Here is a 21,590-nt window from a genome sequence, read left to right as displayed (position 1 = left end):
AATTTTATCAGCAAATGTAGATGCCCAGTCACTACAGTGAGGCTATTATGTTAAGATAATTATTAAGGATTCGAATAAAGTGCTTAGAAAAAAAGGACACCATTTTGATGACAACTCAGCAAATCCTTCTGCTGAGGAAGTTCATGTGATGGGACACGCTTAGGGTAATGGTTCCTAACCTTTTTCTTTGTCCTAAAGGAACTCCTCTTCTAACATTTAGTAAACTGAAGACAGCTAAGTGACATAACAATAACAGTAAAGACCAACTAAGTACACAATTAATCAATTTTGTATATTGTTCATTGGACGAATTTTCTAGCAAAGTATTCTCCTACAATCTTACATCAGAGGTGTTACTTTTTGGGATGGATTTTTTTATTGAAAAAATCATTCATAATAAGTACAAGACAGTATCCTTCTTTTTGACTTTTCCTCTTTCTGATGCCTAGCCATTGTTCTATAAGCTCTTTCTTTTTTAAACTGTATTTTAATGCAGGATGAGGCTGTATATCAGAGGTGGTTGGCTGTTTGAATGTAACAGATTGTGTTCAGTGTACACCTTGTCGTAAAGTGCATACTTTATAGTGTATAGAGTAAAACATGCTGTTATTTGAGATCAGTATTTGAAACCAGTGTGTAACATAGCAAACTTTGTGGTCTCTTCATGGCGAGACTAAGCTGCCCTACCACTGCTGGGGTTTAAAGTTTGGCTCACATTATAAACCTATGAAATGAAAATTAATGTCAATTAATAACGGTTTCCCTGTCTTTTCAAATCAGAGCTGGAGAGGAAGCTCCGCGCCAACGACCGCGAGTACAACCTCCCCTTTAAGTATGCAGTAAGTATTGCAATGTTGATACGTGTGTGTTGTTGCTGCGTCTTTCACTCACATTATTCATCAATGTGAGTCTCTATTGTCCTCTACAAATGCTTTTTTATAGAGAAGGGGGATGTACAGCAGATGCAGCCCTCTTACATTATGAAAATACTGTTTACCATTTATCAGGTACAAATATTTAGCAGAGAAACTCTCCTTTGGGGTGTGTCTTGCTGCTCAAGTGTCTGGATGTTATCAGGAGCCTGGATGTCAGCCAGAGTCTAAGTCCCCTCAGTCTGCTCTCAGTGTTGATGCAGTCAAGGTCAAAGTAGTTTTAAAAAAGAAAAGAAAAAGGTGGATAACTTATTTTAGCATTGTTAACGTGCATTGTGGTGTTTTCTTATTTAAAATAAAAGTAAAAAAGTGAGTTATGTAGAAGATAAAAGAGTGAGATGAGAAGTAAAGGCTAAAATAAATATAACTTAGAACTATGGTCCAAATAAATAGTTCCCTATCATACATATATACAGTGTAGATACTGTATATGCCGCACAATACAATGCATTTAAAAACTCTATCAAACAGAGCAGCGCTGAAATTGTAAAACAGTAGGGCACAAGTAGTCTGAGTATAGCACCCTGATCTCACCAGAATGCGTGACTCCACCACGACTCCTTAACACCGCATTGCGTGGTGGAGTCACGAACGTTGCTACATTTACGTGTCGGCACCACACAAACAACCCCAATGTAAAGTTGTAAAGTTAATGTTTCTTTTATTATCTTTTACTGTTTTTAAATGCCTTTATCTGAATGTCTTTCATTTTTGTAAAGCACCTTGAATTGCCTGGTGCTGAAAGGTGCTATATAAATAAACTTGCCTCGCCTTGCCTAAAGTGAATGAGGCTCCTTTGTCGTGGTGCACACACGCATTTCCTCAACGTCCAGCAGTGAGCTTTTATTCTATAAAACGTTTTTAAAATCTACTTTATTATAAAGTACATCACATAGATGCATACATTTTAGTATTCATATACAGGGATACATGTAAATCTATAAAAAAACAAAGAATATGAAACTGACAAACCTAAAAAAAGGAACATTGAAAGTTGAAACGGTCAATGGAAAAAGTAAAGCAAATTAGAATTGCATACTATTATGAAGTAATACAATTAAAATAAATATTCAATTTTACTTTACATTTTTTCTGTTCAATCTTTCACTGGATAAACCTTGTGGAAATACCAAACACTCTTCCGGCGTGTGTATTTAAGCAGGAACAAAATCTCTAGCCTGTGGGCGTTGTTGTTATTAGTAAAGACGCATGGTGACATACTGACATGGGAGTCACGGTCCGGACGGTTAGGAGCAGCCTCCTGATAAGATCCACCTGGCACAAAGCAAAAGCCTTCCACTGAAAACTTCTCTTATGAAGTTTAACTCAAGGATTTTAAACAAAACAGAAATTAGAAATATCCAGTTACGTTTTATTTCAGGTAAACAGAGCTTTAACCCAGAAATGTCTAACATGGGGAGCGTGGGTAATACTAAATGGTTTCTTGTTGGATATTTTCTGAAGATCCCTCACATGCTTGGTGCTTTTGTTAAAAGAACCTCTGAAGAAATCTTAGCAGAGGCTCATACATACAGAGAGAGGTTTGTTTTTAATTGTATTTCCCCCCTAGAAGAATGTCTAGGAAATACTCATCCAAGAAATGTATGTTAAACTTTTACTCTAACACTTTTTTGTCTGTTATTTGCCTCATTATTGTCGTTAATCTCAGTTTTTTTTAAATATCATGTTTAAAAGCAGTATGTGTGTAGTCATATGTGAAGAAAGTATATTTGACATCAAGGTAACACTACTGTGACCTACAGTAAGGTTGGGCTTCTATTTCTTCTATGTTGTTGATTGGGAGGTAGTGCATTCAAAATGGTTTTCCGGCCACATGTCTGTCTGCTAACCTCCAGACATAATATTTTGGCCTTTGAATGTCCAGACCAGAATCATAGGCAAATATTTGTTCAAGCCATAAATGTAATTATCCACCAGGCTTCTATCATCCCGGATACAAAGAGCGAGATTTCCATAATACGGTTTTATAGATACATATAAACCATGTCCACAGAATGATATTAAAAAGATAGTTTTTTCAGAAATTCAGCAGAAGCTCTCTAAAATGACTAACTAATTCACAAAATGTGTCATTCCATTTAATAGTTTATTTGAATAGGGACAATGCACATTAATGAACACTTAAGACAGATAATGCTTTAAGTGTAAATATGCCGGATTTTAGCTTTGAGCTAATTTCCATCCGTAGTCCCTGACATACAACATAAGAACATGACATTTATAAACATAGCAAAAATAAATACATGATATGCAAAAAGAGCAAGAGCATCAAACACAAGCATTTACCACATGGTAGTACAATATAACAGCAACAACATGTAAAGTGCAAGAGAAGATACAAGAGCTACATCAAGTGCAAGAGGAGATACCCCTGTGTGAAAGTGCATTTAGAGGTGATTGCACGTCTGTTTGTTTCTCAACCATTCTTTGAGTTGACCTTTCAAATTGAGAGTGGGACAATCCGTATCTCATTTAATGGAGAGGACATTTTGTCCAAAAGTGGTCCGTCTACGATGGACTTCACAGTCTCCTCTGGTTTCTGACCTAGTGCAGCGTCCAGTGTGTTTTGTGTGGATGAATTCCTCTAAGGGGGGGGGGGCAGTCCATGTAAACATTTATAAAAAAAAACACATACTTTTAAAAGACTTAAAATGGTCAAAACTTAAGAAATTGTGTTTTTCAAGATTGGTACAGTGGTATGAATAAGGCTTTCTGTCAAACACCTTGATAGCTCTCTTGTACAGTTGTTCTATTTGTTTCAGGTTTGTGGCACAAGCAAACGACCAGTTTGTAAAACAGTATTCAATGTGAGATAGAATCATACAGTGGAGGTATGACTTTGCAGCATTGACAGTTAAGAAAGGTCTGATTTGTTTAAAATGTTGCAAGTTGAATTTAACGGTATTGGATACTTTCTTAATATGTTTCTTAAGTTCGAGTCCAGTATGACTCCAAGATACTTGAAGTGGTAGACTAGTTCTAATTCCGCTCCGTTTAAAAACACGTTGGATCCTTCGTCGTTTAATGAACATCATGCATACTGTTTTTTTTACGTTTAACTGTAAGCAAATGTTGTTCAGCCAGTGTTGAACCTTGTCCAAAGCTTTTGAGAGACAAGATGAGATTATTTCTGTATTTTTCCTGTGTATAAAGATGACCGCATCATCGGCATACATTTGTACATTCAAATCTGGACATACATTAGGAAAGTCATTAATGTACAGTAATGGTCCAAGAATGGAACCTTGTGGAACCCCAACAGGGTTGACAAGGTAGGGGGATTTGGCACCGTTGACCAGAACACACTGTTTTCTGTTCGATAAGTAAGACCAATGTATAGAAACTTCAGAAAAATTGAAATAAGTCAGCTTGGTAAGGAGCACTTGGTGGTCAACAGTGTCAAAAGCCTTCCTGAGATCAAGGAAGACAGCACCTACATATGGGCTTGTGTCCAACATACATTTAACCTTTTCCACAAAGACACAGTTAGCTGTCTCAGTGGAGTGGTGAGCACGAAAACCAAACTGCATTGGGTGGAGTGGAGCGAAGCCTTTGTCTAAATGTTTGGTGATTAGTTTTGACACCCATTTCTCAGCTATCTTAGAGACTCATGGGAGGATGCTGATTGGTCTGTAATTGGAAATTATTGCCTTATCCCCAGATTTAAAGATCAGTGTCACCGTGGCCACCTTCCAGGATGATGGAACTTCCCTCGTGCTGATAGATTGATTCACTAGCATAGTAATTGGTTTTATTAGACCGTCGATATTTGTCTTTATAAAGTTGGTGTCTAAATCATCTGCATCCCTAGCCTTAGAACCTCTTAACCCTGAGATTATACTTTTTAACTCAACCTCTGTGATTTCCTCCTGGTTAAAAACGGGGTGTGTATCCACAGTCGGGCTAGGTGAGACCTCAGATGGTGGGAAAAGCTTCGTAATGTCCAGAGCACTATTTATGAAATACTCATTGAGAGAGTTGGCCAATACAGCCGGGTCTTTTATCAGGGCATCATTGATTATGAATTCTAAAACATTATTTTGGTATGTTTACCTAATTATTTAAGTATTATTATTATTTATTTAAATATTTAAGGTTTGCCAAACTTTTTTACCGTTACCTTTTGCACCTTCAATTATATTGATGAAGAAGTTCGCTTTGGCCTGTCTTATTGTTTGTGTTACCTTGTTACGAGCATGAGTGCATTTCTGTCTATCAGTCTGGATTTCAAGCTCTGCTTTAATAGTTGGTCTCTAGATTTCATTACATTCCTGCATTGTAGATTTAGCCAGGGAAGATGATGTTCCTTCCTGTCCCTAAGGCACCCTCTTCTTGAGAAGGAAGACATTGTATAATTAATTTTAGATATAAACAGATCACTGTTTTCACCAATATCTTCAGAGGACAGAGTGTCCCCCCAATCAATCATTTCCACTGCATCCATAAAACGTTGTTGCAGGTTTTTGGGGATGAAGCGAGAACCCAAGGCAGGGGTTTTAGGTGTAGCCATCAACCTTTGTGAGTTTCCTGGTAAAAAGAATACGATTATGGTCTGAAAGACCAGTCAGGAAGTTGTAGGTTCTATTTCGTCCCTACTGACCGCCAGAGGCGGTGCTTTAGCACTGGATATGTCCATCGCGGGCATGCGCAGCTCGAGTACCAATAACAACAAAGTCACCTGTGACCCACGTGACACCGGCTATATCCGCCGGTATTGTCAGAGGACCTCCTCCTTTTCATCTTCTCGCTGCGCGAGGGTACCGTGGCTACGTTTTCGTAGCCTACAGCGTTCAGGTTTGAGCGTTTGATCGGAGGGATTTCTCTGCAAACAGCTGGCCGCGTGAAGCTTCGCGACTGACAGTCGGGGCTACGGGTCGTTAAGGCCCTGACACACCAAGCAGTCACCAGAGGACTAGCCGACGCTGAAGTCGGCTGTTGCCTGGCCGTGTTCTCCTGCGTTTTGGCCATGTGTCGCACGGGAACACACCGCACCGACTTCAGTGCGTGAGTGGCAATAACTCTCCTTACCAGCAGGCGGCGGTAGTGTGTATTCGTCATTCAAAAGAGGCAACAACCGGAAGACAGAGAAGAAGAAGAGTATCTTTTCTCCGTAATATCATACAGAGCTGGCCTCTCCTGGATCAAGGTGATGAGCAGGTCTTCGTTTGCATCATTCCAGATCGCCATGATGAGATGAAAATGAATAGCAGTCTGTGTGTGCCTTCTTAAATCGTTTGTTTACGTCCCTCACTTCCGCTTCGCTTCTCATGCACTGATTTGCTAGCTGAACAGCCAATCAGAGTGATTATTTGGTCCGACTGCCAGACCCGATGCATGGCCGATTCAACATGTTGAATCGGCCATGCATCGGGTCTGGCAGTCCAAATAAAGCGTGTCACGGTCGACGGTGCGGGACACACCAACCTGACTACGGCGCCGCGAATGCCCGACAGCCTCTGACGGCCTCTGACTCCCAAAATCGGGTTGGTGTGTCAGGGCCTTTAGACGCGTCCTCCAGGAGCTGCGCCGGCTGTGCAGAGCCGCGACAGACAGGTTGGTGTCAGCTTGTTGCTAGTGATGGCTGTGTTTCCACACCCGCTCCCAGCCAAGTTGTCCTGATTACCGTCTGATTGTTTGTGGCTTAGACTTTCTGGTGACGACAGTGTTCCGCTTCCTCTCCCATAAAGTTGCCCTTATGCTCTTCTGAAAGTTCTGCTTGTGGCGTTGTGCCCGAGCTATCATTAGCATTTGAGTCCCAGCTTTGGCTGCGTCCCTCATTCGATTTAGTATGGAAAGCCAAGAGTGTCATACTTCAAACCCGTTTTTCGTTTAGATGCAGAAAGTAAGGTAAGTACTTTCTATTTCCTAGAAGCTATTATCTGGTCTTAACATTTGTGTTCTGACTTGGTCGCTTGGTTGTTAGCAGCAGCCGCTTGGCTAACACCTTGCTGTTGAGCTTAACTATTAACTCAGGGCAGTGCTCCCGCTCCCTGTAGCATAGGGTTTGATTGCAGTAGCGCTAGTTCGTTGTATTACTGCTCCTAGTACTAGACTCCTAGCACTAGGATGTTCTGCAGAGAACATCTTCACGGCGGGTGCTGTGTGCTCGGCATGTGCGGTTACTACTGTAACCAGACACGGTTCTATGCGGGCTGTTCTCTTTCTTAGAAGCTAATTATCTGGTCTTAACATTGTGTTCTGACTTGGTTGCTTGATTGTTAGCAGCAGCCGCTTGGCTAACACCTTGCATGTACGGTTAAGCTTCATTATTTAACTCAGCCGGTGAGGGCAGTGCTCTCGCTGCTGCTCCCGGTAGACGCATGGTATAGTTGCAGTAGCGCTATATCGTGGTATTTACTGCTCCTAGTACTAGACTCCTAGCACTAGGACGATATGCAGAGAACAATCTTCACTGTGTGCTGTGTGCTCTGCATGTATGGCCATTAAGGAGGATTTCATCCTCCCAATATTATATTGTCTAGTGGGCAGCCGTTGGCTGACACTTTTAGGCACCGGCCACAGTTACTATTGTAACTAAGGTTCTAAGCCGTAAGTACTGGCCATAATTACTACTGTAACTACGGTTCCAAGCTGTGTAAGTACTGGCCATAGTTAATACTGTAACTACGGGGTTAAGCCGTAAGTACTGGCCATAGTTACTACTGTAACTACGGTTCCAAGCTGTGTAAGTACTGGCCATAGTTAATACTGTAACTACGGGGTTAAGCCGTAAGTACTGGCCATAGTTACTACTGTAACTACGGTTCCAAGCCGTGCACGTACTGGCCATAGGCAATACCGTAACTACGGCTCTATGCCGTGTAAGTACTGGCCATAGTTACTACTGTAACTACGGTTCTAAACCATGCAAGTACTGGCCAGAGTTACTACTGTAACTACGGGTCTATGCTGTGTAAGTATCCAAGCCGTGCAAGTACTGGCCAGAGTTACGACTGTAACTACGGTTCTAAGCCGTGTAAGTACTGGCCATAGTTACTACTGTAACTACGGTTAGATGCCGTGTGAGCCCTGGCCATGGTTACTGCTGTAACTACGGCTCTGTGCTATTCTATTCTTTAGAAGCTAGTTATCTGGTCTTAAACATGTGTGTTATTTGACTTGATCTCGCTTGATCGTTAGCAGCAGCCGCTCGGCTAATGTCTTGCGTATACTGTTAGCTTCTTTATTTTACCCAGTTAGGTGAAGGCAGTGCTCTCGCTCCCGCTCCCTCTACCGGTAATGCGGATGTAGCTACATCCCTTTTTCTGTTCGGCGAGTAGTAGCACCGCCCTACTCTTCCCGTTCAGCAGGTAGCCGGTGAAGGCTGTGTTCCCGCACCCGCTCCCGGTTACACTGCATCTGGCATTCGTCTCTAACTCAACCAGTGAAGGCAGTTCTCGCCCCCGCTCCTGGTGGACGCCAAACCGCCTTGTTTTTTCTGTTAAGCAGGTAGCTGGTGAAGGCTGTGTTCCCGCACCCGCTCCCGGTTACGCTGCATCTGGCATTCGTCTCTAACTCGACCAGTGAAGGCAGTGTTCTCGCCCCCGATCCTGGTAGACGCGGAACTGCCTTGTTTCTCCGTTAAGCAGGTAGCCGGTGAAGGCTGTGTTCCCGCACCCGCTCCCGGTTACACTGCATCTGGCATTCGTCTCTAACTCAACCAGTGAAGGCAGTTCTCGCCCCCGCTCCTGGTAGACGCCAAACTGCCTTGTTTTTCTGTTAAGCAGGTAGCTGGTGAAGGCTGTGTTCCCGCACCCGCTCCCGGTTACACTGCATCTGGCATTCGTCTCTAACTCAACCAGTGAAGGCAGTTCTCGCCCCCGCTCCTGGTAGACGCCAAACTGCCTTGTTTTTCTGTTCAGCAGGTAGCTGGTGAAGGCTGTGTTCCCGCACCCGCTCCCGGTTACACTGCATCTGGCATTCGTCTCTACCTCAACCAGTGAAGGCAGCTCTTGCCCCCGCTCCTGGTAGACGCCAAACTGCCTTGTTTTTTCTGTTAAGCAGGTAGCTGGTGAAGGCTGTGTTCCCGCACCCGCTCCCGGTTACGCTGCATCTGGCATTCGTCTCTAACTCAACCAGTGAAGGCAGTGTTCTCGCCCCCGCTCCTGGTAGACGCTAAACTGCCTTGTTTATTCTGTTAAGCAGGTAGCTGGTGAAGGCTGTGTTCCCGCACCCTCTCCCGGTTACGCTGCATCTGGCATTCGTCTTAATTTAACCAGTGAAGGCAGTGTTCTCGCCCCCGCTCCTGGTAGACGCTAAACTGCCTGGTTCCGTTAAGCAGGTAGCTGGTGAAGGCTGTGTTCCCGCACCCGCTCCCGGTTACGCTGCATCTGGCACTCGCCTCTAGCTCAGCCAGTGAAGGCAGTGTTTTCGCCCCCGCTCTTGGTAAACTGCCTTATTTACTAATCCAGCTAGGTGAAGGCAGTGATCTCGCTCCCGCTCCCTCTGCCGTAACGTGGGTGTGATTACATCCCTCTTTCTGTTCGGCGAGTAGCAGCAACGCTCTACTCGTTCCATTAAGCAGGTAGCTGGTGAAGGCTGTGTTCCCGCACCCGCTCCTGGCTACGCTGCATCTGGCTACCTACAGAATGGTTCATTCATGTAGCGCCTGTAGGGTTTCTCTTGAGCCCGAGGACGGCCACGACCACTGCCCCTCCTGCCTCGGCCGCTTCTGGCGGTCAGTGGGGACGAAATTCGAGCATCTGAGGGAGGTTCTCACGGTAAACGCCTGCATGAGCTGTAGCTGCATGCCTCGGGTGCTCAGAGTGGCTCGAATCACTGAGGTGGAACGTCTGGCAGCAGCCAACAGACACCTCTCCTTGTCACGTACTCCTCCAGATCAGTTTTCGGCCGTTCCCGGCGACTTGAGGGAGCGATGGCTTTGTGTGCTCCCCCCCCCCAATAGAAGGACTAGAAATAGGCTGTCCTCTAAAGTGGATCGGCTAGCTGCCGATAGGGGCATGATGAAGTCGCCTCTTGGCCCTTCAGCCTGGGCCCGGTGTAGGGGCTGCTAGCGCCCCTCCTTCGGTTGGCACCCCTCCTTCGGCTGACGCACCTCCTCCGGTTGACGGAGAGTCCTCCGTCGCGTACCAGTCGAGCCAGGGGAGCTGTTTAGATCAGCTGCCCTGGAGGCACTGGAGTGTGCCGCCCAAGCTAGGCAGACCAGGCAGCAGCACTCGGGTCCTCGCAGACCTGTGCCCACTCCCAGCAGGCCCAGGGGCCGCTCTAGCAGCCGCCCTCAGCCGCTGGATTACAGGGGTGGTCTGCAGAGGTCTTAGCGGCCCACTCAACCGCCTCCCAATGACTTTCGTGCCCCATGTCACCCGCCTTCCAGGCGGCCTCGTGCCCCAGAGCCCTACCGGAACCCCCCCAAGAGGCTCCAGGGTCCGGGGGGCTGGGCTCTGAAATCCCGGGGGTGGTCGGCGGCTGCTTTCCCAGCAGCAGCTCAGTTTCTGGGCAGTCTGTACTTCCGTCCCTTGGGTGGTTTTCACCTTAACCCAGGGGTACGGACCGCAGCTCCGGCCCCTAGCCTTCGGCTGGGTCTAATTGACAGTCGTCAGCGATCCGGCAGGGGCCCTACCTCTGGGCCAAGAGTTGTCCGTCCTTTTGTCCAAGGACGCAATCAACCCAGTAAGACCCTCTGCTTAGCCAGGGGGTTCTACTCGGCATACTTTCTCGTGAGCAAGAAAGTCGGCGGATTTCGCCCGATCTTGGACCTCAGAGGAATCAACAGATTCCTGAAGGTGCTGCCATTCTATATGCTGACTACTGCATACGCACAGGTGGAGTGGTTCCCAACCGAGGGATGCCTACTTCCACGTGGGCCGGGCAAGAGGGTGCCTTATATTCAGTTCCTCCGGCCCTTGGGCAGACTGGCAGCTGCCTCGGCCGCTGGGCCCTTAGGCCCGCTGTCGTTGTGCCCCATGCAGATGTGGCTGAACAGCCTTCACTCGGACGCCAAGTGGCACAGGCACAGTGAAGTCAGGGTGTCGCAGCATTGCTCCACTCTCCGTCACGCTGGAGGGGCAAGGCCTATCTCTGGTAGGCGTGCCCATGGGCGCCATCCCATCCCGCCAGGAGACCATCACCATAGGTGCATGTCTCTCAGGGTGGGGTGCAGTGCGGCAGGGCAGGACCGTTCAGGGTCAGTGGTCTGCCCAGCAGAGTGCGTGCCGGGTCAACGTGCTAGAGCTTCGGGCCGTGCAGCTTGCACTCACGCACTTTCTACCCCAACTGGGGGGCAAGAATGTGCGTGTTCCTTGGGGACAGCATGTACATTGTTGCTTAGACAACAGTCCCTTCTAGATAGTGGACGTTCTCACTCCACTCTGAATTTATGTGGCTGCGATTCTGCCCAACATGTTCGGGTCGACGGCGCCACGGCGGGGTGCCACAGGTCGGTGTCCCTCTTTATGAGAGGGGCTTTACGGCAGCGTCCCCCTTGCACCCCGAGGGCTCCGGCTTGGGACCTGCCCTTGCTGCCGGATGCCCTATCACCTCCTCCCTTCGAGCCCCTGGCCCAGGTGGGGCTTAGGTGGCTGCCCACAAAGGCAGCATTTCTGCTTGCCATAGCCTCAGGGAAGCGAGTCGGGGAGTTGCATGTCCTCTCCATAAACAATACATGCCCGAGGTGGGACTCTCATGCGTTGCCCTTTGGGCAAATGTGGCATTCCCGCCCGGGGTCCTTCCACAAACTCACTTCAATCAGCCTGCCCAGCTGGCACGCTTTGACATTCAGGAGTACGGCACATCGAAGTTGCTGTGCCCGGGGGGTGCCCAAAGGGCGTATATCAAGGCTACTGCCTGTATACGGCAGGAGGAGCAACTCTTGAGTTTGCCCTGGCGGCACTAAAGGAGGTTAGGCCCTCTAACCAGTGGCTTCCCCACTGGGTTGTCGATACCATCTCACAGGCTTACGGGGCCAGTGGCCGCCCCCTGCCACCAGGCTGAGATGCCACTCTACAAGGAGCATCTCAACATCTTGGGCTGCCCTGAGAGGGGTGCCCCTGGAGACCATCTGCGCCGCGGCGTCGTGGGCGTCTTCTGGCACATTCTCCAGTTGTCATCAGGTCAATGTCGCCACTCCCCATTCTTTGGGCGTGGTCCTTTTGCCGAGCTCCGCTGCTTCCAGTGGTGAGCAAGGGCTTGGATTCTTCATGACATTGTTGGTATAGGTCATCCAGTGCTAAAGCACCGCCTCTGGCGGTCAGTAGGGACGAAATAGAACGATAGTTACGGCTGTAACTACGGTTCTATGAGTCCCGGATGACCGCCAGAGTTCCCTGTCACTCAGAATTCTTGTGTGCTCGCGAGAAGATTCGGGGAACAGATAGCTCTGACAATACCGGCGGATATAGCCGGTGTCACGTGGGTCACAGGTGACTTTGTTGTTATTGGTACTCGAGCTGCGCATGCGCGCGATGGACATATCCAGTGCTAAAGCACCGCCTCTGGCGGTCATCCGGGACTCATAGAACCGTAGTTACAGCCGTAACTATCGTTTTAACTATTCTGTCAGCTTTGTTAGTAAATAATAAATCTATCGTTGAACAATTATGTCCTAGATCCCTCGTTCCTTCATAGGCTACCATAGGCCATATTCAATATGAGAAATTGTTTAAATTCTTGAACAGAATAGACCTGCTTCCTTAAAATTAACAAGCTCATAATGTAGCATTTACAGTTTGTGTTGTTGCCCATCCCTGCTAATGTTAGCCTTATTCCCCATTAGTTTAGTTTAGTTAATTTTATTTATTTAAACGACAGTGCCCATTAATCCACATTGCTGTAAATGAGCCAGTATTAGACTAGAGAAATAAAAACATAATTAAATAGAGTACAGCAGTACAACAATAAATAGGAACAGCAGTACAAAAATATAGAGGAACAAACAAACATGCAAACATATGAAATATCATCATACCTTGATGCAGTTAAAAGTGTTCACATTTTTGATTGCTTAAAAAAACATTAGCTAAGGTTGGATTGCTGTTAGCTTGCTTGATCTTGCTAAAGTTAGCTTGGTGCACAGTAGGCTAAGGTTAGTTGGTTTGTTAATACTGAAATGCAAGGAATGTTCTAGATTTCTTATTCCAAAATAAACTTTTATCAGTTTTTGGACCATTATAGAGATCAAAAGTAAACAAGTAAAAGTCCTGACGAGGAAAAAAAATGTTAATCTGTTTTAATACAGAAGTATGAAGAAAATGTTAAAGGAACATCAAAAAGTGTTATTATGCAGAATGGCTCCAAAATGTTCTGACCAACCTCGTGATTGAGATTTTTTATTTCAAGGTTTGATGGTTATTGGACATATTCAGCGCGTTGACCACCTACACACATGAGACTAGTATGTTATCACTGAAACATAAAAAGGGCCTAAAGTATATTTAATGCAAAGAACTAAATCTTATATATCTTCCTTTTTTTCACACCTCTTCTAGACAAATGCCATCAAGACCTCCAAGTACAACCCCTTCACCTTCCTACCTCTTAACCTGTTTGAGCAGTTCCAGAGGATTGCTAATGCCTACTTTCTGTTTCTTCTGGTGCTCCAGGTGAGTGAAACAGACACACAAACATATACAGTATGTGCAGGAAACATAAATGCAACGCTTCCATCCAACTAGCTATTAAAATGTATTCAATCTCTCAAAATAAAATGAAAATTAGACTTGTTCCTCTCAGGTTAGTTGAAGACCATCTAAATGTTTGACATATTTGCAAGATAGAGAAATAATATTATGCTGGAAATGGATATTGACTAATCAAACTGACTGACTGCTTTGCAAATAGGCATTCTTGACACAACACAATCCACAGCGAGCAACTATGATTTCTCACAGTGTAGCTGTGTGTTAACCAAACAGGATGTAGAGATGAATCAAGTGCAATGAGATTAAGGAAGTGTAATATCCAGTACAGGAAATTGCCTCATTGTTTGCAAAATAGTCATGTTGCTCGGGCTGCTCTGCAGACAGACAAGGAGGAACTGGAGCCCAATGGCAGATTCAAATGACAAGGTTTTGTATATTTGTGTCAAAGGGCCTACATATTTTTTATCAGGGTTTGATAATTTTTGAAAATGGCTAACAAGGTACTATTTATTCTTAACTGTAAATATATTACAACTAAAGGAAACCACTTCAAAATGATCTTGTATCCACCCCAAACAACACTTATCCTCTCACCTGTCACATGTGTTAATTTTATACAGAATGTCTTTAAGAATAGGTGAAGATGTTTTTGAGTGACAAACAAAGACATGCAAACCAGAATGGAACCTATTTGGAAGACCTGATGAACACCTTGTATGCAAAATTGTCACTCTTATATTTTGATTTGCACCTTAAATATAAATAGTAAACTTGTAATTTTACTGTTGACATGTTGGGCCCTAGGAACTTTTGCAACTTACTGATCATTTTCTTTTTATATTTAGATTCATGCACACTACGTTTTTGCACACTTTTTACTTTGTATCGCAAGATATATTGATTCAAGTTTTGGGGCAAATCATGCAATTTTTCTTTTAGCCATTCAAATGTTTTTGCAGTGCAACATTGTTAATCGATGTTCTGTCATGACTCATCTTCCTCAAATCTAATTTAAATTGTGGTCCTTTTGGCAACGACGCAGTTTGAGAAACATTTTCACAGAGTTTGTATGTCCTTCGTGGTGTTTAAGTTTGAATTAACATAATGCACACACTGTTCCCTCCCTAAAACCTACAAACAGCAATATTTGTGTCACCTCACTCTACCATAATCTTTCCCCAATCACTTCAAAACCAATGTAGTCTTTCACACTTGTTTTATGTGCGATCACATTACAGTTATTGTTGTCATGCTCATGATTTTTTTTTGTAATTGCCTGTCTTTATTGTCTCTACATTTTTCTGCGACACACACTCATTTTAGGTTTCCCTGTCATTTTTTAAATTTAATATACGCAAAAATAAGTGTACCCTGAAGTTTTCTGTGTGTTCTTCAGGTGATTCCTCAGATCTCGTCTCTGTCCTGGTTCACCACAGTCGTGCCTCTGGTCCTCGTGCTGACAGTCACCGCTGCCAAGGATGCCACTGACGATATTGTAAGCAAACATGTCTAATGCCCCTTTCACAAATTCTACTAGGTAAAGGGACAGTAAACAAACAACCTCCGGAATCACAAAGAGAAACCCATACCTCTTCTGTACCCAAATAGTTCAAAAATGTATTTAGGGTTGTAATAGAAAAGGTTTGGGATTTTTGTATCTGCATCTGAGGTCTGAGGAGAGCCGTTTTTTTTCTGTGATTGATTGACTGATTGATCAATCACCTTTAAGAGCACCATGTCTCAAAGTCAGTAAAAAAGAGCAACTTCTCAGTTTGTTTCTGGCCTTAAAAAAGTTTTCAGGTCAATTGAACAAAGATTGACCTCCTTTAATGGCAGAAGTGAAAATAGAGTCAAGTTGTCAAACTTGGCTCTACTAGTTAACTCTGGTTTATTTCAACAATGAAGATCATCTATTAGCTTGACGATACAAAAATACCTAAACCAGGAGGGGAAACGATCCTAAAACAAATCATTTAACCAGCCACAAACTGGCTGTTCACACCTAACAACAACATAAAATATATCAAATATAAAGACAGTATTGTGTCTTTTCTGCAGCCTTAGCATTATCACAACTACAATTTAAGCATATAAAGACTAATCCAATAACCTAAAAAAAAGCGCTGGAAATGCTCAAAAAGCAAAACAGCAAGGAAGACAGTTCAGGCAAGCATCCCCTCTCATTAACTTCAAACAGCAACACATCTGGTGTCCAGTTTTGCTACATATCCTGTGCCTCATCCGAAACATGAATAGGGAAAGCAAGTTCACAATCTGTTCAGGGAATTCCATTAAATCTTAAGTGAACTTCCTTGATGATAAGTGGCTTTTAAATACTGTACAGGTATATCTTCTTGCTGCTTGGTATATATTGATGCAGCTATCTTACAAACAGACTGAGTACTACTGTATGTTTTTTCATGTAGCTGATAATCACTATTTACTCTCTGACTGTGGGGGGGGGGGGGGGGGGGGAAACGTTCCACTAACATCAGCAGTCTTATGTACAAAACACTTCACACTCCTCTTAACTGATGTGAGCGCAAAACAAAGTGTTTATCAGTAAAAAGTTTCCCTTTCCATATCAAAGCTCTACTGCAAGTTCATCAGGAAGTCAGTTGGTTTTATGTTTTTTTGGTTAATGATTGAAAACTTTCTTTCTTTCTTTTCTCTAATCGCTTAACGGGAACCGATATAGAATGACGGGAAAATTACTTTTTGTTTCAAGGACATCCAAGCACAAACGTGTTTGTACAATATGTGTGTGTATGTATGTTGTGTGTGGCACCCAATCACTTAATGCCAAACCCCAAGAGGAAATAATGGGTTCATCATGGGTTAAACATTAGCTCCAGGAGAAAAAAAGTACTTTTTGTTTGGCAGCGATGTCACTCCTGAACAGTTCTCATCGCCAAACCCTACTGTTCCTCTGGTGAAGTCAAACAGAAACAGCCAACTGACCATGTGTGGCAAGGTCGATTACCCTGCAAAACAAATGCTGAATAACTATCACCAGTGTCACCAGTGTTGGGAAAAGCCTACTGATTTCAGTCAAAACTGCCAATTAAGTTTTGTAATGTAGGAGTTGGCTAGAGAAATAGTTTTTGTATTTCTTAAAAGATAATGACACATTTGTCTGGTAATATTATTTATACAATATGAAGTCAATTACATTTTGGATTTGTAAGAAGTTAACAGTACAATAATTAATGATCGTTAAATTCAGTAAATCCTAAATGTGGGTGCAAGGGGATACAAGGACTGTTCTTAATGATTTACAGTCAACAGGTCACATGTTGCAAGTTATATTTCTTGTGCGTACTGTAAGTGCGTGCATATGTGTGAGTAAAAGGTTTTTATAGGATTTCATAAATAATATCAAGTTAAAAACAGAAACTCCTTGAACTGCAAAAACTCCATATGGGTTTCACTAAGGAAGGACAATTTATTAATTAATTTTATACAGTAGGGAACATTTGTCATTCCTTGATTTTCAGTTTTTTACCTGTGCAATTTTAATAATTTAGGATGGTAAATGAAGCAGTTAACTTCTCCATTTCAAGAAAAAGTACAGACACATTTGAAAGCTTTGCTAGCGATTACTAAAGAGAAACTTCCTGACTGCGCTGACTGTCTCAGTACCCACCTTTGTGTCTCACTCAAATACATAAATAGTGATTGGACACGAAAGACAGAGACAAATGAGACATAGGAAGTGTCATCATGTTGGAGACTCATCAATGAAGGGGAGTCAAAGTTTCTAATAAGGTCAAAAGGTGTAATTTAGCGGAATATCTCTCGTGGGAGGTTCCCATTTTGAGAATGTTACTCTATCACTTTATCTTCTCCCACATTTTTGCAAGTTAGTATCTATATTATAAATGATTACACAATGCTAGCTGGTTCAATGGAATTTTCATCAGATCTATTCAGCAATTGTTGGTAAAAACTTGAGTTTCTTGTGGTCCTCTTTGACTCTGTATTTATTTTTGTTTTTGTTTGTCTTTTTTCCAGAATCGCCACAGGAGCGATAATCAAGTCAACAACAGAAAAGTTAAAGTCCTTATTGACAGAAAGTAAGTTTGTTTAAGTACAATCAAGTTTGTTCATGTGCATACTGTATGAATCATGCGCAGTACACCTGTGGCAATATACGCAAAGTTTCAGGCAACCAAATCCTTTGTTTTTATTCATTTTAAAGCCACGATCAGTACCTTTTAACCTGTTGAGTACATGTAGGCGTTCCTCAGGGAATCTTGTTGGGTTCCCTTCACCTTTACATTTTAATAGCAACCCTCAGGTCAAACCATGACCAAAACAAGCACTCCCCCCACCACCCTGCGGCTTCTTCCTGTTGAATAAAATATATAGAGTTTTAGTCACGAAGTTTGCGAAGAATACACAGATGGGTGGTAACACCAGATTAATTTACAGGAATTTTTTTTTAAGTCGGCTTGTCAATAAACAGAATAATTCAAAATCAATTAAAGAGGAATATGGGCTTGAAATATCCTTTTTAGACATCAGGGTCCTAGTTTCCTAACAGAACACAGTTTATTTATTTATTTATTAAGGGTGCAAGTTCATCTCCCTTAATGGTCTAATGACTGATGCAAAGCCAGAAATATCATAAAGAAAAGCTATACTAAACACCTCTTTCAATGTTATTATTTAAATATGTTATGTTTTGTTTTTGCCATGTCAATGATTATAGTCATGAATTACAAATTGATGAATTATCTTTAATTACATGCAGTCTGATTCTCAGTATTCTTTATTTACTTCTGTAACATAGGGACATCACTGTGTAACACTCAAGCTTCTATTGGCTAGCTCTACAACACATTGTTAGTGATAGGCGAAGGGGCGGGACGTCTCTACGCGGTTGACCAATCACAACAGAGCCGGGCAGCTAACCAATAGCGCAGACTGGGCTCTGGTTTCAGACAGAGGGTGAAAAGATGTGCCCGAGCACAGGCAGTATATAGTATCACAAAAAAGCAGAAATTTGAATGATTTCAACACATAAAAGCTAAATAGTTTGAGAAAAACTCTTCTGAAACCTAATGGAGGCACATTTTAAATACACTGAGTATTGTCAAGTGTATTAGAAGTGAATTTGTATTTTGTTTTGTAAAAAGTTTTATGTAGTGACTCATTTATTTTTAAGGTGTATGAAAAAATTCATCATGTGTTACTTTTTGACATATTGAAAAAGATTGTGAAAATGTCTATTGTCGTTAACAGCAAGCTGTATTAGAAGCCTATCAAATTAGAGAGGGATTGAAGGAAACAATGAACTCTGCTTAAAGTTGAATCACTGGCTAAAATGTATGCATGAAACGGAAAACCCTTAAGCATCATTGTATTCCAGCCAACTTCTAAGAACTGTGGCTATTACTGGCAGACAGATACTCTGACAGTCATTCAGGAAACTGGCAGGAACATGCAGTGAAGGAAAGGAAATTAGGATGACCTCTGTGTTCAATGCTTATTTATGGACGTTTTATTTTTCAACTGTCCTGAAGGAAAGGGAAAATAATGCATTTTCTCTGAACTGCAGAGTGCAGAGTCCAAACATCCACTTAGCAGGCTGTTTCCTGTTTTCAGACTGCGGAGCGAGAAATGGCTGGACGTCCAAGTGGGAGACATCATCAAGCTGGAAAACAACCAGTTTGTCACAGTCAGTACATTTTTGGAATATTTATAAGCTATTTCTCCTTCGAAACAGATTTTACCTTCAATTATGTTCCTTATATTATGCATATGATAGTTTTGTTTATTATTATTATTTTTTTTTTTTAAATCTCTTATAAATCCTTCTGTATTTCAGGCCGACCTCATGTTGCTCTCCAGCAGCGAACCACTCAACCTGGTGTACATCGAGACGGCAGAACTGGATGGGTAAGTACATTTTTTGTGTTACGTCATGATGTGAGCTTGTTAAACATATAAAGAATACATGAGGGTAGGGGTGGGAATCTTTTGTATCTTTCAATTCGATGTAGTTCCTTGAATCAGTACATAATGGTGCAAATTTCAGGACCTTGTTCAGTCCGCTGCGTGCTAATAAAGGGGAACATTATGGCGTGAAAGCACTTTCTCTTCCTTCTTTAGTCGTCTTTTATTTATCACCATCCTCTCCTCTTCTGCAGAGAGACTAACCTGAAGGTGAGACAGGCCCTGACCGTGACAGGAGATCTGGGAGAAGATATTGAAAAACTAGCAGACTTTGATGGTAAGACTTCTAGAGCAGTGTTTCTCAAACTTTTTCATACCAAGGACCACTTAACCAATAAAAAAACACTCGCGGACCACCTAACTCCACAAATATAAAAAAACACATGTTTTTTATAGAACAGATTACAAATCGCCTGAACATGGTACAAACAGGTTGCAACATGTGTGACGAAGGTGTTGCACTGGGCTATATCATGCAATCAAAAAAAACTTAAGCTCGCTCCATTGCGGAGATATTCCTGCGAGAGTGCGGAGAACTTAAATTTATTTATTCATTTCAAATGTAAAATGTTACCAATATACTCACGGACCACTAAGAGGCACTCACGGACCACCAGTGGTCCACGGACCACACTTTGAAAAACACTGTTCTAGAGGACAACCAAGTGTTGATTTCTGAAATCACAAGCATTCAGAATATGCATACTTACTCACTCTCTCTATCCCAGTTGCTATCTTCTTTACCAATACAAAAAATCTGGGTAAGCTGTTTTTATGCCACATTATTCATACTTGGCTCAGCATTTTGCACTTTGAAGCACAGCAGCAAAAAGAGCGAACACACAAAGACAAATGATACCTCAGTAAACAATATGTAAATATGTAATATGAAAATGTTAGCATTTTAGACATTTGATGCTGTTCACTGTTACATTTGTATTGTATATTTATGTTAGCATTTTCTTCACCTATATGTCCATATTAGTTCCATGCGTATTGTTATATGTGTTTATTTATGGTTTTCTAATATTAACAGCATGTCTATTTCTGTGTGCATTGAGAGCAACAATAGACTAATTCAAAATCATAACAATAAGTACTGTATTAGGCGACTAAACTGGGTTCAAAAGTCCCACCTCAACGTTTTAATCCCTATTATAATCGATAGTCACACATGAATGATATGCATACATTTTTTAATAGGGGAAGTACGCTGTGAGCCCCCCAACAACCGCCTGGACCGCTTCACGGGAACACTAACCTACGCAGGTCAGAAATACTCGCTGGACAACGAGAAGATCCTGCTGCGAGGCACCACCCTGAGGAACACCGGGTGGTGCTTTGGACTGGTGCTGTTTGGAGGTGGGGAAGGACTCACAGACATGTCTTCATAAATTAAGATTAACACAAACAGTACTTTATTTAAGAGGCCCTATTATTGTATGCTTCTGAGGGTTTTCTCTTTCCTGTAGTGTGTTATGTGCATGTAAATGGTCAGTTCTCTTTTATAAAATGTTCACTCTTTTGCATTTACAATACATCACATATGAGAAGAATTACAGCAGAAAAGAGCCAAAGACATATAGATGTATATATATATATATATATATACAACAAGAGGTGTGTGTGTGTGTGTGTGTGTGTGTGTGTGTGTGTGTGTGTGTGTGTGTGTGTGTGTGTGTGTGTGTGTGTGTGTGTGTGTGTGTGTGTGTGTGTGTGTGTGTGTGTGTGTGTGTGTGTGTGTGTGTGTGTGTGTGTGTGTGTGTGTGTGTGTGTGTGTGTGTGTGTGTGTGTGTGTGTGTGTGTGTGTGTGTGTGTGTGTGTGGGGACGTCAACTAGGAAGTTGGGCTGTGCTGGTTGTATAGTCTGACCGCTGCAGGAAGGAAGGACCTGTGCTATCTCTCCTTGAGAAAGCGGAGGAGGAGCAGCCTGTTGCTGACAGAGCTGCACATTGAGGACAGGGTGTCCTGGAGGGGGTGGGACACATTGTCCAGCAGGGAGGACAGCTTAGCTGCCATTCTCCTGTCTCCCACCACCAGAGGACTCCCCAGGACAGAGCTGGCCTTCCTTACCAGTCTGT

At 43.0% G+C, this 21,590-nt stretch overlaps 1 protein-coding gene across 1 annotated transcript in view; it reads left to right on the top strand.

Annotated features, from left to right (window-relative positions):
- Positions 1-21,590, top strand: part of LOC117452558 (phospholipid-transporting ATPase ID-like) — a 62,521-nt gene that overhangs the window by 19,518 nt on the left and 21,413 nt on the right. The window contains exons 3-10 of the mRNA XM_034091261.2: positions 781-839; positions 13,397-13,510; positions 14,946-15,044; positions 17,564-17,625; positions 19,160-19,232; positions 19,383-19,453; positions 19,705-19,787; positions 20,714-20,872. Of these exons, the coding sequence (XP_033947152.1) occupies positions 781-839; positions 13,397-13,510; positions 14,946-15,044; positions 17,564-17,625; positions 19,160-19,232; positions 19,383-19,453; positions 19,705-19,787; positions 20,714-20,872 (720 nt within the window). The remainder of the gene's footprint in view (positions 1-780; positions 840-13,396; positions 13,511-14,945; positions 15,045-17,563; positions 17,626-19,159; positions 19,233-19,382; positions 19,454-19,704; positions 19,788-20,713; positions 20,873-21,590) is intronic.

Source organism: Pseudochaenichthys georgianus, chromosome 9 (genome assembly GCF_902827115.2).
Source record: "Pseudochaenichthys georgianus chromosome 9, fPseGeo1.2, whole genome shotgun sequence".
NCBI classification, from domain to species: domain Eukaryota; kingdom Metazoa; phylum Chordata; class Actinopteri; order Perciformes; family Channichthyidae; genus Pseudochaenichthys; species Pseudochaenichthys georgianus.
This window is presented reverse-complemented; position numbering and strand designations above follow the sequence as displayed.